The 16365-nt window shown below is 45.3% G+C and overlaps 1 protein-coding gene across 7 annotated transcripts in view; it reads left to right on the forward strand.

Annotated features, from left to right (window-relative positions):
* The window catches only part of hdlbpb (high density lipoprotein binding protein b), a 118804-nt gene that overhangs the window by 72731 nt on the left and 29708 nt on the right, over nt 1-16365 (forward strand). For all 7 annotated transcript variants that reach the window (XM_048524155.2, XM_048524153.1, XM_048524154.2 and 4 more), the window contains 8 exons: nt 74-178; nt 931-1009; nt 1963-2102; nt 4341-4445; nt 6019-6132; nt 10233-10319; nt 14453-14584; nt 15611-15829. In XM_048524155.2, the coding sequence (XP_048380112.1) occupies nt 74-178; nt 931-1009; nt 1963-2102; nt 4341-4445; nt 6019-6132; nt 10233-10319; nt 14453-14584; nt 15611-15829 (981 nt within the window). The remainder of the gene's footprint in view (nt 1-73; nt 179-930; nt 1010-1962; nt 2103-4340; nt 4446-6018; nt 6133-10232; nt 10320-14452; nt 14585-15610; nt 15830-16365) is intronic.

Genomic DNA, 16365 nt, shown 5'->3' on the forward strand with positions numbered 1-16365 from the left:
CTATGTTGTCATCTTATGACATAGTTGGCAAAAGTAACATGCATCTCTGGGTTATATGACCCGTCTGGTGTAGGTTCACATTGAGTTCACTGATGGTGATGACAAGATCACATTGGAGGGTCCAACAGAGGAAGTGGAGATTGCTCAAACCCAGATCCAAGACATCATCAATGATCTGGTCAGTATTTCGTAGAGCCATAGAGTCATACAGCACGGAAACAGACCCTTTGGTCCAACCAGCCAATGCCGAACATAATCCCAATCTGAACTAGTCCTGTCTACCTGCGCTCGGCCCATATCCCTCCAAAACGTTCCTATTCATGCCCTTGTCCAAATATTGTTTAAATGTTCAACGTATTTGCATCCATCACTTCCTCAGGACGTTTATTCTACGTACGAGCCACTCTCTGTAAAAAAAAAGTTGTCCCTCATGCCTTTTTTAAATCTCTCTCCTCTCACCTTAAAAAAAAATGCCCCTTAGTTTGAAATCCTCCTCCTTAGGGAAATTATACCTGCCATTCACCTTATCTACACCCCTCAACCTCCTACACACCAGTGATAAAAGCCCCAGCCTGTCCAGCCTCTCCTTATAACTCAAACCCTCCAGTCCCATACAACATCCTGGTAAATCTCTTATAATTTTCATTTTGCACATTTTTACCCCCCCCCCCACTGTGTAAAGTGCACTGACATTTCCCTCCGCCCTTCAGCATTTCTTTGTCCAGGTATTTCCTCTCAAAGTCTGAGATGCAGGCCGATCACAGTGACAAACCTGTCCCTCTCCTGCCCCCTTCAACCCTGATGCTGTTGTACCGCAGTCTCTCTTCACCTCCCTGAAGCTGAGCCACATCTGTCGAGGACCTGTCACTGGATAATGAAGCTTTGCAGCTGGTGAGTGATCTTTCTGCTTGTGTTTTGTCTCTCTTTCAGCTGACACGCATGGATTACACAGAGATCACGGTCGAGCAGAAATACCACCGTCATCTAATAGGAAAAAATGGAGCGAATAGTGAGTTTGTGTGAGCGTACCCAGTATAGGCTGAGGGTGCTTACCCTGGTATTCCTCTGGAATCTAACCAACGTCACACAAAGAGACCACTCGGCTCATTGTGCTACTGAAAGAGCGATGTTCCCCTTCACCCTTGTCTCCTTCTACCCATTTGCATTCATCGTTTTGAAATGTTTATCCTCTTTACTTTAAAAATATTCTGCACTCAGGTAGGACATTTCCCTTAGCCAGTGACTATCATAGAATCCCTACAGTATGGAAGCAGGCCATTCGGCCCAACGAATCCACATCAACCTCTCCGAAGAGCATCCCGCCCAGACAACACACCAGCCCTGTAACCCTGCATATCCCATCCCTGGACATTATGGGAAATTTAGTATGACCAATCCACCCTAATCTGCACATCTTTGGACTGTGGGGGGAAACCCACACAGGCACAGGGAGAACATGCAAACTCCACAAGCATCTCATTTGAATCTGCTGTAAGGCATCTTCCATTGGTTCTCTAAGTTCCAATGTCCCCAGCTTCTGCCCGTTGTTACTGCCCTGTCCAGTCTTATCTCCGTTAACCTCTAAGTTGTCTGAGAGTCGCTTACATTTCAGTTAACCAAGTGCCATTTAAGCAGTATTCTAAAGCTCTATGCAACTGCAAATGGGAACTTGCGTAATTAAGGATATTGATAGGTCTTATAGATCTATGACATTCTGCATGTGAAGCCCTCATGTATACAGTTATACCATAACTTGTTTTTTGTTTCTTTTTGTTTTAAACTTGCTTATCGCAATGTATCAGAATCCCACCCCACCATGCTTCCCCCCGCCAACTCCCCCACCCGCCCAGTGGCAAAATATTTTTTTGTGGCCATTTCCAGCGTTCTCTCCTGATGAAAGAAAATGCTGTTACTGCTGAATCTGAAAAATGCTGTACTGTTTTCTGTCACCTCAACCTTTAGTTAATCGGATCAAGGAACAGTACAAAGTGTCAGTGCGCATCCCGCCAGATAATGAGAAGAGCCATCTGATTCGGATCGAAGGAGAGCCACAGGGTGTGCAACTGGCCAAGAAGGAACTACTGGAGATGGCGGTCAGGATGGTAATTGTAGCTCCCTACGTCTATCTCCCCATCTTCATGATACTATCACATTGTTACTGCAGGGGGGGAATTGGTTAGCAACATTTGGCTGGATGGCTGGTTTGCAATGCAGAGTAGCACCAACAATGTAGGTTTGATTCCCACATTGGCTGAGGTTACCATGAAGGACCCTCCTTCTCAATGGCTCCCCTCAGCCAAGGCGTGGTGACCTTCAACCACCAGCTGCTTCTCTGAGTAGAGAACAACCCAATAGTCTGGTGGGATTGTGGTAACTTTATGTTACTGTGTATGGTGGCAGTGAGTTAAAATTCACTTGAAAAGTCCTAGTTGCTGCGGCAAACACGCTTTACATGCATGTCATAGCCTGGAGTGATGAATCGTGATGGTACGTATCCAGCATTCTTCCTGCCACACAACCCACCAGGAATCACTCCTGCTTTTGCCATCTGTCATTGTAAGGGTTTTGCAGTTTGACGGCCAGCCTACTTGGTTGGTTTATTAACATATCTTCCTTGACCGTGAAGTGCTGAATTGGGACTAAGCATCTAGAGCAGGTCTTGAGGCCACAAAGCTGAGGACTACCAGTTGGTTTGATGGTGGCATAATGAAGTATGGAAATAAAGGTAGTGAGTTGAAGTTGAGCCACATGTCAGTCTGGATTGAATTGAATGGTGGGAATAAAAGATTTATAAAAATAGGCTGGGACTTCTTTCACGGGAGTGTAAGAGGTTGAGAGGTGACCTCACTGAGGTCTATAAAATCATGAGGGGTATCGATAAGGGTCTTTTCCCTAGGATGGAGGAGTCCAAAACTGAGGGGCATATTTTTGAAGTGAGAAGAGAAAGATTTAAAAATGACATGAGGAGCAACTTTTTTTTTTACAGAGTGTGGTTTGTATGTGGAGTGAACTGCCAGAGGAAGTGGTGGATGCATGTACACTTACAATGTTTAAAAAACACTTGGATAAGGACATGATAAGAAATATCTGGATTGGATAGGATTGGAGGGATATGGGCCAAACGCTAGCAAGTGAGACTATTTTGGTTTGGGAACATGATCAGCATGGACTGCTTAGACCTGTTTGCATGCTGTATGATCCAATAAAGGATCATAGGCCTGAATAGTTTTCTCCAGCCCCTGAGGCTCTGGTCATTTACAACAACAAATAGGTTAGATAGCTATGAGTCTATCAGAAATGGCAATAACTCAGCTGCTTCTTCATTAATCTCCAGGGGTGATCTGTGGGATGAATACCTTGGCCAACCACACCCTTTATAAGTGAAGTATGGAGGTGATCTAGCAATGCTATTCAAAATGAAGTGTATACTGCTGCTGATTTTCTGGATTAGTAATCCAAAGGCTTTGGAGGCATGAGTTCAAATCTCGTAACTTAAGTTCTCCTTCGTTAGGAGATGGTGGTACGGTGGTAATCCAGAGACCCAGGTTCATTCTCTGGGGCCATGGGTTCAAATCCCATTGTGACAACTGGTAAAATTTCAATTCAGTTCATAAACTGGAATATAAAACTGCTTGCAGTAATTGGTGATCAAGAAGCTATTGTTGTAAATATCCTTTACGAAAGAAAACTTTCCCATCCCTATCTGGTCTAGCCCTAAACGTGACTTCCTTGTGCAGTGACCCAGCAGGCCACTGAATTCAAGAGTAATTAGGGATGTACAACAATTACTGGCTTTACCAACAAAGCTCACATTTTCATGAAAGAATGAAGAATTTTTTAAAAAATGAAATAAATTGGTAATTAAGAGCTGGTCTAGGCAATGGAACTGCCATTGTTGGAGGTACCCATCCAGTTCACTAAAGCTATAAAGTCATGCAGCATGGAAACAGACCCTTTGGTCCAATCAGTCCATGCTGAACATAATCCCAAACTAAACCAGTCCCACTTGCCTGCTCCTGGCCCATATCCCTCCAAACCTTTCCTATTCGTGTACTTACCAAAATCCTTTATCTGCTGTTCTTACCTGGCCTGAGCTACATCCGACTCCAGACCTCTGAAATGGCCAGTCAATTGTGTTCAAAAAGCAGCTCACTACCACCACCACGAGAGAGAGACAGGAGGAGTGAAAACTTAGCACCCAGCTGGCCCTCATCCTCAAGAGTGAATCACAACTGGTCACCTGAGCCATCTGAGAGAGGTCAAGGCTGTTTTCCACCTTCTCATTGCGTTTATGTTGGGTGCGTTTCCAGTGAACGTTTTCCTGTCTCTGTTGCTGTCAGGAGAATGAACGGACCAAGGACTTGATCATTGAGCAACGCTTACACCGATCCATCATTGGCCAGAAGGGAGAGAAGATCAAAGAAGTTCGTGACAAATTCCCTGAGGTAAAAGCACTCCTCCACCACCACTATTCTCCCTGTGCTTACACAGATGGCACAAAGAGTCCATTTGGCATGTTAGTCTTTGCACGAGCTCCCCAATTAGTCCCAAACTCCTTGATCTTTCCTCATAGCCTTGAAGATGTTTCCTTTTCAAATGCTTACCCCATTTTCACTTTTGAAAGTTGCTGTTAAATCTGTTTCTGCACCCCATGTTCAAGAACTCATCAACTCATTGTATTAGAGAATGCTTTCCGTAATTCTGCTTGGTTCCTTCAATTATTTAGTCATGCCCTGTCATCACCAGCCCTCCTGTCAGTGAAAACCATTTCTGTCCATCACTGCTTTCAAAGCCCTCTCCTATTTTGAACGCATCTATTACGTCTCCTTTGATTTTCTATACCTTAAAGCCGGCAATCGCAGCTTCTCCACTTTTCCTGAGTAGTTTAGAGTAGCATTTACTTGCCATTGAACATCCTCACGGAGTTCTGACATGAACTGACACAATCCATGTCGACTAGGCTAGTGTTAGATAGCTTGAGTATAATTAGCTGAGGGCTAATCTAACCTAGTTGTTAGAGATTGTTAAACAGTTTGATATGTTCAGTGAAGAGAAAGAGAGGGAATCAAGGAACACCGGAATGGGAGCTTAGAATTGGAACCTAGCAGTTTAGGGGGTGATGTTGGAAATCAATTGTCCATTCAGAGGGGAAGGGAAATCTATATCACAAATTCTCCTGGCCACACAGCTCGGCTCAGCGGTTAGCACTGCTGCCTCACAGCGCCAGGAATTCAGGTTCAATTCCAGCCTTGGGCAGCTGTCTGTGTGGAGTTTGCACATTTTCCCTGTGTCTGCACGTGTTTCCTCTGGGTGCTCTGGTTTCCTCCCAGAGTCCAAAGATTAGGTGCAGGTTAGGTTGCATTGGCCATGCTAAATTGCCCCACAGTGGCTGGGGATGGTGCACGCAGGGTTACAGGGATAGTGGGTGGGTGGTGGTGAGTCTGAGTGGGACCTCTTTGGAGGGTCGGTGTGCACTCGATGGGCTGACTGGCCTGCTTCCTTACTCTAGGGATTCTACGAAAAGACTTTTGAGACGAGAATCAATAGACTGTTTCAAACCTGAGAGCACTAGAATGTTGTTAAGAAAGGATAATTCAGGATATGGAATCTAGACAGTAGATTGGTATTAAGGTACGCATCGACCACGGTGTTGTTTATTGCAGAACTCGCCTAAGAGGCTGAGTATGTTTCTCCCGTTCCTAAAATAACAGGCTTCAGGAAGTGAATAGTGTCATTCTGATCTTAAGTAACAAGTTTGAGATACTGAATAACCTTCCTGTTCTTGTGTAACACACTAAAGGCAACCTCCTGTTCCTGTGTAGCAGACTGGGGTGGTTGAATTACCTGTTCTTGAGTAACAGGTTGAATTGCTGCCTCAATTCTGAACGAACAGGCTAGATGAACTGAATGGTCCTGCTTCTATGTAGCAATGTTCCCATATTTACTGTTTCCAGAGTAACAAACTATTCTGACTTCCTGAGCCTTCAGAGAAAATTGTAGTTTTTTTTCTCAATCTAGGTGATCATCAACTTCCCGGATCCTGTGCAGAAAAGTGACATTGTTCAGCTGCGTGGCCCCAAGAACGAGGTGGAGAAGTGTGGAAAGTTCCTGCAGAAAGTCATTGCTGACTTGGTAAGTGATGGTGGCGCTCTAGCCGAAACAGTTTCCTGTTGGGTATTACTGTTGTGCCTGCTACAATTGATTGGCGCTTTTGGACAGACCTAAGCCTCTGTCTATTATATAGACCCTGCTGTTTTTTTCTTGCCCTCAACCACAAACACTACACTTCTCCCTTCCTATCCCTTCTCAGGCAGCACCCATCCTAGCTTGCTGGTTGTGAAGAAAGGCCCTAACATCCCATTTGAATCCAGCGGTTCCAAAATGACCCCATTTTAATACTTGAAAATTAATGTGCTCATAGATGCCTTCCAGAGCAAAACAGTGGAATAAATAAAATTTTGTATGCAATTATTAACATTCATGCATTACAGATGATTGTATAATGAAAATTTATGTTTTTTAGTTACTTGGTAAAAAAGAAATTATTTTATGTGCTCACCAAGCTTTTACTCCACCTGAGCCACCCCAGCTCACGGATCTCGCCCAGGAAACAGCAGAAGCATGAGTTACAGTTGCTCAGGTTGGGGACCAGGTCATTACGCAGAATGAATGTTGTGCTCAGAAGGTCAGAGCATAGTACCTGAGGCAGTGCCACCGGGAGCATAATCAGGGCTCAGCTTTGAGACTCAGTGAAACAGCCATGAATGGGAGCTCATTACAGAGATGGAGAGATTAGCAGGGCACGGGTACAGCCAGACATTCCCTGAGTCTTGGTCCTGGTATGGAATGCAGTTTGGGGGAGGAGTGGGGAGGATCCTGCAACCTCATTTGCACTGAGTCATACAGCGTGGAAACAGACCCTTTGGTCCAACTCATCCACACTGTCCATAATCCCAAACTGAAACTAATCCCACTTGACCACTTTTGGCCCATATCCCTCTAATTTTTTCGTATTCATCTACCTGTCCAAACGTCTTTTAAATGTTGTAACTGTACCCACATCTACCACTCCCTCTGACAAATCATTCCACAAACCACCCTCTGTGTGAAAATGTTGCCCCTTAGGTCTCTTTTAAATCATGTTTTCTTGGGACTCACTTCGACTCACAGTTTGGGAAGCACTACGCCAGACCTTAAGTGTGAAAACCTGCCCTGTGTAATTCCTGGGAACTCATTGGGAATTGTGGAAGTGAAAAAGCAGGAAGGCCACACCACATGTGTACACAACCTTGGGTTGGCCCACACTGGGAGTACTGTGCGCTGCAGTGGTTTTCATTTGCAAAAAAACAGGGCAGGGAGGTGCAACACTGATTTACACAGAGGTTAGCAGAAGGCAGAAGGTACATTATCGGGTAAGTCTGAATGGGTTGGGGCTCTTTTCCCATCAAGCTTCATAGCATCACATAGCTAAAGCAAAATATTACAGATGTGAAAGGCACAATCACAATTTAAAAGGCAACTGGATGGGTACATGAATAAAAAAGGTTTAGAGGGATATGGGCCTAAGGCTGGCAAATAGGACTAGATTAATTTAGGATATCTGGTTGGCACGAACAAGTTGGACTGAAGGGTCTGTTTCCATGCTGTACAATCCTATGACTCTTGAAGACTGGAAATAGTAGATTGGGAACCTCTGATTTATTTTTTACTTGATTTATTGTTGCCACATATACCTCGGTACAGTGAAAAGTTTTGTTTTGCGTGCAGTACAGGCAGATCATACCATACAAAGTGCAGTAGGGGAAGAGAACAGAGTGAGGAATACAATGTCACAGCTGCAGAGAAGAGTAAGATCAACATTAAAATTAAAATTTGAGAGATCCATTCAGAACTCTGATAACAGCGAGGAAGAAGCTGTTCTTGAATCTGTTTGTGCGTGTGTTTAAGCTTTTGTATCTTCTTCCCTGTTAAAGGGATTCTACAAATATGTTAAGGATAAAAGAGTAACTAGGGAGAGAATAGGGCCCCTTAAAGATCAGCAAGGCCACCTATGTGTGGAACTGCAGGAGGTGGGGGTGACGCTAAACGAATATCTTGCATCAGTGGTTACTGTGGCAAAGGATATGAAAGATGTAGAACATGGGGAATTAAATAGCGACATCTTTAAAAATGTCCACATTACAGAGGAGGAGGTGCTGGACATTGTAAAATACTTAAAGGTGGATAAATTTCCAGGACCTGATCAGGTGTACGCTAGAACTCTGTGGGAAGCTAGAGAAGTGATTGCAGGGCCGCTTGCTGAGAGATTTGTATCATTAATAACCATAGGTGAGATGCCAGAAGACTGGAGGTTGGCTTAATGTAGTGCCATTATTTAAGAAAGGTGGTAAGGACAAGCCAGGGAACTATAGACATCAGCTTGACATCAGTGGTGGGCACATTGTTGGAGGGGATTCTGAAGGACAGGATTTACATGTATTTGGAAAGACAAGGACTGATTAGTGATACTCTATGACTTTGTGCATGCAAAGTCGTGTCTCACTAACTTGAGTTTTTTGAAGAAGTGACTAAGAGAATTGAAGAAGGCAGAGTGGTGGACATGATCTGTATGGACATCAGTGAGGAATTCAGCAAGGTTCTGCATGGTAGACTGGTTGACAAAGTAGGATCACATGAAATACAGGGAGAGAAAGCCATTTGGATGCGAAATTGGCTCGAAGGTAGGAGACAGAGGGTGGTGATGGAGGGTTGCATTTTGGACTGGAGGCCTGTGGCCAGTGGTGTGCTGCAAGGATCGGTGCTGGGTCCACTTTTTTTTTATCATTTATAGAAATGATTTGGATGTGAAAATAGAGGTATGGTTAGTAAGTTTGTAGATGACACCAAAATGGGAGGTATAGTGGACAATGAGGAAAGTTACCTCAGGTTACAACGCGCCCTTGACCAGATGGACTGTTGGGCCGAGGCGTGGCAGATGGAGTTTTATTTAGATAAATATAAGATGCTCCATTTTGGTAGGGAAAATCAGGGCAGCACTCATACATTTAATGGTAAGGTCCTGGGGAGTGCTGACGAAGAGAGACCATGGAATGCAGGTTCATAGTTACTGGAAAGTGGAGTGGCACGCAGAAATGATAATGAAGAAGGTATTTGATACGCTTGCCTTTATTGGTCAGTGCATTGACTGTAGGAGTTGGGAGGTCATATTGCAGCTGTACAGGACATTAGTGAGGGCTGATTTTGGTATACTGTGTTCAATTCTGGTGTCCCTGCTATCGGAAAGATGTTGTGAAACTTGAAAGTGTTCAGAAGAAGATTTACAAGGATGTTGCCAGGGTTGGAGTGTTTGAGCTGCTGGGACTGTTTTCACTGGAGCATCAGAGTCTGAGGAGTGACCTTGTAGAGGTTTATAAAATCATGAGAGGCATGGATAGGGTGTTTGGCGCAACATTGAGGGCCGAAGGGCCTGTCCTATGCTGTATTGTTCTATGTTCTATGTTCTATGTTCTTTGACTAGACAAGGCCTTTTCCTCCAGGGTGGGGGAGTCCAAAACTAGAGGGCATAGGTTTAAGGTAAGAGGAGAAAGATTTAAAAGGGATCTGAGGGGCAACTTTTTCACACAGAGGGTGGTGCGTGTGTGGAACGAGCTGCCAGAGGAAGCAGTGAAGGCTGGTACAATTACAGCATTTAAAACGCATCTGGATGGGTAATGAACAGGAAGGGTTTAGACGGATATGGGCCAAATGGCACCAGATTTAGTTAGGATATCAGGTCGGTGTGGACGAGTTGGACCAAAGGGATCTGTTTCTGCGCCGTATATCTCTATGACTCTGAGAGGTTGGAAGAGATTATAATTGGGTGGGAAGGGTCTTTGAAGATGTTGGCTACCTTCCTGTGGTAGTGAGAAGTATAGGTGGATTCAGTAGATGTGAAGTTGGCTTTGTGTTATTGACTCTGCTGTGTTCACAACTGTCTCCAGTTTTTTACCGTCCTGGGCAAAGCAGTTGCCATACTATTTCTGAAGACAGAAACAGAATAAATATTTCTGTTTTGATGAGAAGTCCCCAACCTGAATTGTCAACTTTGTTTCTATCTCTCCATGGAATAACTGTTGTAATTGTGAACACGCCAGCTGTTCTGAAAGTGTATCTCAGATAGTGTCGTTCCGCGCCTTGGATAGAAGTTCGTCTTTTGAGCCATTTTTCTTTTCTCTTGATCTTTGCTATCCCAGATTGAGAACAGCTACTCAGTCTCCATCCCCATCTTCAAGCAGTTCCACAAGAACATAATCGGCAAAGGAGGAGCCAACATCAAAAAGGTACAAATCTGACAGGAGTGTGACTGGCGCCAGGTTTCTCCATGGGACTAATTGGATTAGAGCCAGCATGGCCTCAATAGGCCAAATGGTTTCTTTCTGTACTGTCCATGACTATATGACCTGTAGGCTTTTATTCACAGATATACATAGCAAATGTGTACAACTCCCGGCCCAGGAAACAGTTTCAGGCTGTTTCCACGCATAGGAGCTCAGTGACTCCCTGGTTAATGCCCATCATCTGAATATAATTAATGTCAAATTGCGTTGACAGACCACATTCCCCACGTGGGCTGCAGTGTTCAGGAGGAAGATCCAAGATTTCCCCATTATGAGCAACTAACAATGGGGAATAAACAGAATCATGGAGTCCTTAGAGTGCAGAAGCAAGTCATTTGGTCTATTGAGTCCACACCACCTGTCCAAAAAACATCCCACCTTATCCCTCTAACCCTGCGTTTCCCATCGCTAACCCACCTAGCCTGCACATCTCTGGACACTACGGGGTAATTTAGCACGGCCATTCCACCCTAAACTGCACATCTTTGGGCTGTGAGAGGAAACCCACGAAGACACAGAGAAATTGCAATCTCCACACAGACAGGCACTGGAGGGTGGAATTGAATCCTGGTCCCTAGTGCCATAAGGCAGCAGTGCTAACCACTGTGCCACCCCATGTTGAAATAAAAACAGAAATTGCTGGAGCAACGCAGCCAGTCTGGTCGCATCTGTGGAGAGAAAGCAGAGTTAAAGTTTTGAGTCCAGTGACCCTTCTTCAGTTTTTCCAGCCATTTATGTTTTCGTTTCTGATTTCCAGCATCTGCAGTTCTTTGGGTTTTTTGTTTAGGGAGTAAATGTTGCACTTTCTCAGAATGCACACGGCTGTTAATGTTTTTCTTCTGAGAGAAGAAAATAACATCGGATGAATTATTTGCTTCTTGCCTTCCCTACCTGAGGAGCAGTGAAGCCTTTTGAAATGCTCTGCCTCCCAACACCAGAAACCCAAGTTCAATTCCAGCCTTGAGCATCTGTGTGGAGTTTGCATATTCTCCCCACGTCTGCGTGGGTTTCATCTGGGTGCTGAATTTATACAGACAGGAGTCAAATTCAGGGCACATTTCAGTGGTCGGCACCTCTCAAATTACCCTTTGATTTGTTCTTGTAGCCGCCGATAACAGAAGAGAAAAGCAGAAGCTGTGATGGAAAATGTTTTCTTTCTAGAAGAGTAAAACAAAAAAAATTCAGCCCTTTGAGGATTGGAACGAGTTGTTTTGCTGCATTTAAGGGGAAGCTCTGTAAGCTTATGCTGAAAATGTGATGACAGGATTAAGTAAAGGAATGGTGGACAGGGGCTCACAAATTGAACAGAGCATTTTATTTCCATTTAGATTGAGTTATTGTGGTGCCAGTGACTAGAGTTGACCAATTTTACCTGGGGCTTTGCAGAGGAAGGTTCTAATATTGGCATGTGGATATAGGTAGTGGGCACTGTGGTACTCCCCATTCAGTGAATGGTTGGGATGGTTCTGGTCTTATTATTTCAAGGCAGAGATTTCTAAATGTTGAAAGTATCAGAGTGTGGGCAGAGGGCACTGAGGTAGAAGATCAGCCATGATCTTTCCCTCGTAGAATCCCTACAGTGTGGAAGCAGGCCATTTGGCCCATTGAGTCCACACCATCCCTGCGAACAGCATCTTACCCAGACCCCTATCCCTGTGACCCTGCATTTCCCATGGCTAACCTACCTAGCCTGCATATTCATTGTCACTATATTACAGCCAATCCATCCTAACCTGCACATCTTTGGATTATGGGAGGATACCAAAGCACCCAGAGGAAACCCACGCAGACATGGGGAGAATATGCAAACTCCACGCAGTTGCACGAGGCTGGAATTGAACTTAGGTTTCTGGTGTTGTGAGGCAGCAGTGCTAACCACTGAGCCACTCTGCCACCCTTGGTTTAGAGAGTTTGTGTTTCAGATTTCCCTTGCCCTCTGCATGAACAAGTGATTCCCAACATCATCCCAAAACCCGATGCATGGTGGAGCAGAGGCAGTGGGATGAATGGCCTAAATCCTACTCACAGTTTCAAAATAAGGTGTCGACCATTTAAGATATGGAGAGATTTTTCCTTAGAGGTTAATTTGTTTTTTGTAACTCTCCCTCATAAGGCGATAGAAGAAAGTCTTTGAAAATTTTTAAATCAAGGTAGGAACTATTCTTGATAATAAAGTGTGGAGCTGGATGAACACAGCAGGCCAAGCAGCATCTTAGGAGCACAAAAGCTGATGTTTCAGGCCTAGACCCTTCATTGTGCTCCTACGTCAGCTTTTGTGCTCCTAAGATGCTGCTTGGCCTGCCGTGTTCATTCAGCTCCACACTTTGTTATCTTGGATTCTCCAGCATCTGCAGTTCCCATTGTCACTGAGGAACTATTCTTGATCTGTGTGGAACCTGGATGATCACAGCAGGTAAGGCAATATCAGAGGAGCAGGAAGGTCGACGTTTTGGGTCAGAACCCTTCATCAGAACCAGTCCCAAACCGAAACATCGACTTTGCTGCTCCTCTGATGCTGCCGGACCTGCTGTGTTCCTCCAGCTGCACACCATGTTGACTCTGACTCCAGCATCTGCTATCTCTGAATATTCTGGATCAACAATGGTGGGATGGTAAGAGATTATCAGGGGGTAGCTGGCAATGTATAGTTGAGGCAACAATCAGACCAGCCATAATCTTATTGAATCTCAGAACAATTGAGAGCTAAATGGCCAGTTCTTGCTCCTTATTCCTCACCTACCTTGGTTTCGTCCATCAAACAATACAGTGCTTTCCGTCCCAGCAATGCAGGGTTTTTGTCTTTGTGCTGTCTGAGAGTTCACGGCCTGGATGTTGTATGGGGTTGCAGTCCCACCCTTGCGCCTAACCACACCACCCTGCTCGAAATCCAGGGAGGAGTTGGTCCCCAACCCTAACCCTAATCCTGCAAGACCTTCACTCCTTTCTCAGGAGGAAGCCCTTCATTGGATAGCGAGAGCAGACCAGTCAGATGGTAGAAAGCCTTGTAGCCCCAACAGCACCAGGTGGGAATGGTGGCCACTGCTGGAACTACAGTAGGCCCCAACCAGGTGGTTCCAGTTGGAGGGGTATCGCTGGGGTAGGCCCTGGGGTGGGGTGATACTGAGTTCAAGAAGGTCAAAGTGTGGTGTATATGACGGGGAAAATTCCTCCACTGCTGGCCCAGGGGATCCACAGAGGAAGTTCTGCTTAACCCTAACCTGAACAGCTACAACTTCTCATGTGTGCACACAGGGAGTGGGACTGACTGCACTGCTCTGCAGAGAATTGATGGGCCAAATAGCCTCCATTTTCCTTTAACACACCTCCACGTGAGTCTGAAAGGCCTCACTCCCTCCTGCCCTTCCTCTCCTCTGTGACTCCCTTTTGTGGTGTCCTGTCAGTGATTGAATTTCTCACATCTCGGCGACCATGCTAAATGGTGTGAGTGTTACTTGGTCTTTAATGCAAGGGAGATGGAGTATAAAAGTGCAGATGTCTTGCTACGCCCTTACAGTGTAGTGTATTGGCGAGACCACACCGGACTTTTGTGTACAGCTGTGGTCTCCTTACTCAACGAAGAGTAAGGAGTTCCTTATCCCTGGGCTGATTCCTAAGAGAAAGGAGATGTCTTAAGAGGAAAAACTGCGCACATTTGACCTGTACTCATTTGAAGAGTGGGATCATACCAAAACAGAGAATGTTCTGAGGGGGCTTGACAGGGTAAGTACTGAGAAAATGTTTCCCCTTGTAGCATAGCCCAGAACCCTTCAAAATAAAGGGTCTCCCATTTTAGACAGAGATAGGGACCAGTTTCTTCTCTGAGGTTGTTACTGTTTGGAATTCTCTAACCCATAGAGTTGAGGAGGTTGAGTGATGGATTATATTCAAGGCTGAGTCGGAGTGATTATAGATGGATGAAGGAGTCAGAGGGTATGGGTGTGGGAGGCAGGTAGGAAAAGTGGATCGGTCGTGATGTTATGGAATTGATGGAGCAGGTTCGATGGGCCGAATGTTGTCCTCCTGCTCCTGTTTCTTAAGCTGTTATGGTTTCCTCTGACTCTGCCATTCTTTGTCAGATCCGTGAAGAAACAAACACCAAGATTGATCTCCCAACAGAAAACAGCAACTCAGAAGTGATCCTCATCACAGGGAAGAAAGTGAACTGCGAGGCCGCCCGGGATCGAATCCTGGCCATTCAGCGTGAGCTGGTACATCAAGCCAGGGCATTCCTGTCCACTCTTACAGCTTCCCAACCTGTTTTCATTGTGAAGTCTTGAAACGCATTTTGCAGGAAATTGGCAAACACACACACATGGGAAGCATTGGGAGGGAGCTCAGGCACTTGGAGAAGCCTTGAAAGAGCAGGGATCAGGGCTGTAAGGTTTGAGGGAATAACAGGTAGGAGAAGCCGAGACCTCTGGTGGTGCTGCTGAAGAAGGGCAAAGATCAAAGTTGGAGAACCAACAGACATGAGGAGGAGCACCAAGGGGTGGCATAGCATTGGGGTACAGTACTGGTGGGGACAGGCCTGTCAGTATATAATACTGGGGTACAGTACCGGTGGGGGACAGGTCTGTCACTGTATAACACTGGGGTACAGTACCAGTGGAAGACAGGTCTGTCATTGTATAACACTGGGGTACAGTGCTGGTGGGGGACAGGTCTGTCACTGTATAACACTGGGGTACAGTACCGGTGGGGGACAGGTCTGTCACTGTATAACACTGGGGTACAGTACCAGTGGAAGACAGGTCTGTCATTGTATAACACTGGGGTACAGTACCAGTGGGAACAGGTCTGTCCCTGTATAACACTGGGGTACAGTACTGGTGGGGGACAGGCCTGTCAGTATATAATACTGGGGTACAGTACTGGTGGGGACAGGTCTGTCAGTATATAATACTGGGGTACAGTACTGGTGAGGACAGGCCTGTCAGTATATAATACAGGGGTACAGTAACGGTGGGGACAGGCCTGTCAGTATATAATACAGGGGTACAGTACTGGTGAGGACAGGCCTGTCAGTATATAATACTGGGGTACTACAGTACCGGTGAGGACTGGTCTGTCACTGTGCATTTTTGACACGGGTTCTTTATGCAGTAGTTCATTGTGGGAGTCCATGTATTTTTGTGTGTTCATGTTTTGTATCTGTGTGTGCAGGTGTGTCTGTGTGTGTGCACATGTGTACATAGTTGTGTGTCTTTCTTTAATTGCCTTTGTGGTTGCTTTAGGCGAATATCAAGGAGGTGGATGTTTTGATCCCTGCCAAACTGCACAACTCTCTGATTGGTGCTAAGGGGCGTTTGGTCCGGTCGCTCATGGAGGAATGCGGAGGGGTGCACATACATTTCCCTTCTGAAGGCTCAGGCAGTGACAAAGTCACCATCAGAGGCCCTGTCGAGGAAGTGGAGAAAGCAAGGAAACAACTGCTTCATCTGGCTGAGGAGAAGGTATTCCAGTAATATTGCTCATGTACAAGGAACCTTTCACATCCCTACGTGCATTGTAGAAGGGCTGTCCAATAAAATTTGACACTGAGCACTTAAGGATGTAGCGGGACAAAATCTTGAAGGGGCAGTCTGTCTAAAGAAGTGTCTTAAAAGAACGAAGTGACGATATTGAGTAAGGTAGTCTTTATTTTGTTGCTGAGAAATTTCAATTGCTGGGAGCCACAAATGGTGGATGTAAAGAATTGCACGCGGCATCATGAATGATTCATGGGAGCCTTTGTGGCCTGATTCCGTCACAGGTGAAGAAATTAGCGTTGTCCAAACCCACTCCATTCTCAACAACAGAATGTATGCAGCAAAAAGTTTAAAGCAAAAGGAATGGCAAATACAATACTGCAGGAACCAAAAAAAATCTCTGCGAGAGTCCAATTTGCACTAAGCCAGAATTAGATGACTTATCAGCAGCATTAATGTCTTTGTTCAAGTTTTCCATCCACGTTGTGCTGAACCAGTTGTTGACGGCTGAGGGATAATGC

The sequence above is a fragment of the Stegostoma tigrinum genome, chromosome 45, assembly GCF_030684315.1.
Source record: "Stegostoma tigrinum isolate sSteTig4 chromosome 45, sSteTig4.hap1, whole genome shotgun sequence".
Taxonomy (NCBI): domain Eukaryota; kingdom Metazoa; phylum Chordata; class Chondrichthyes; order Orectolobiformes; family Stegostomatidae; genus Stegostoma; species Stegostoma tigrinum.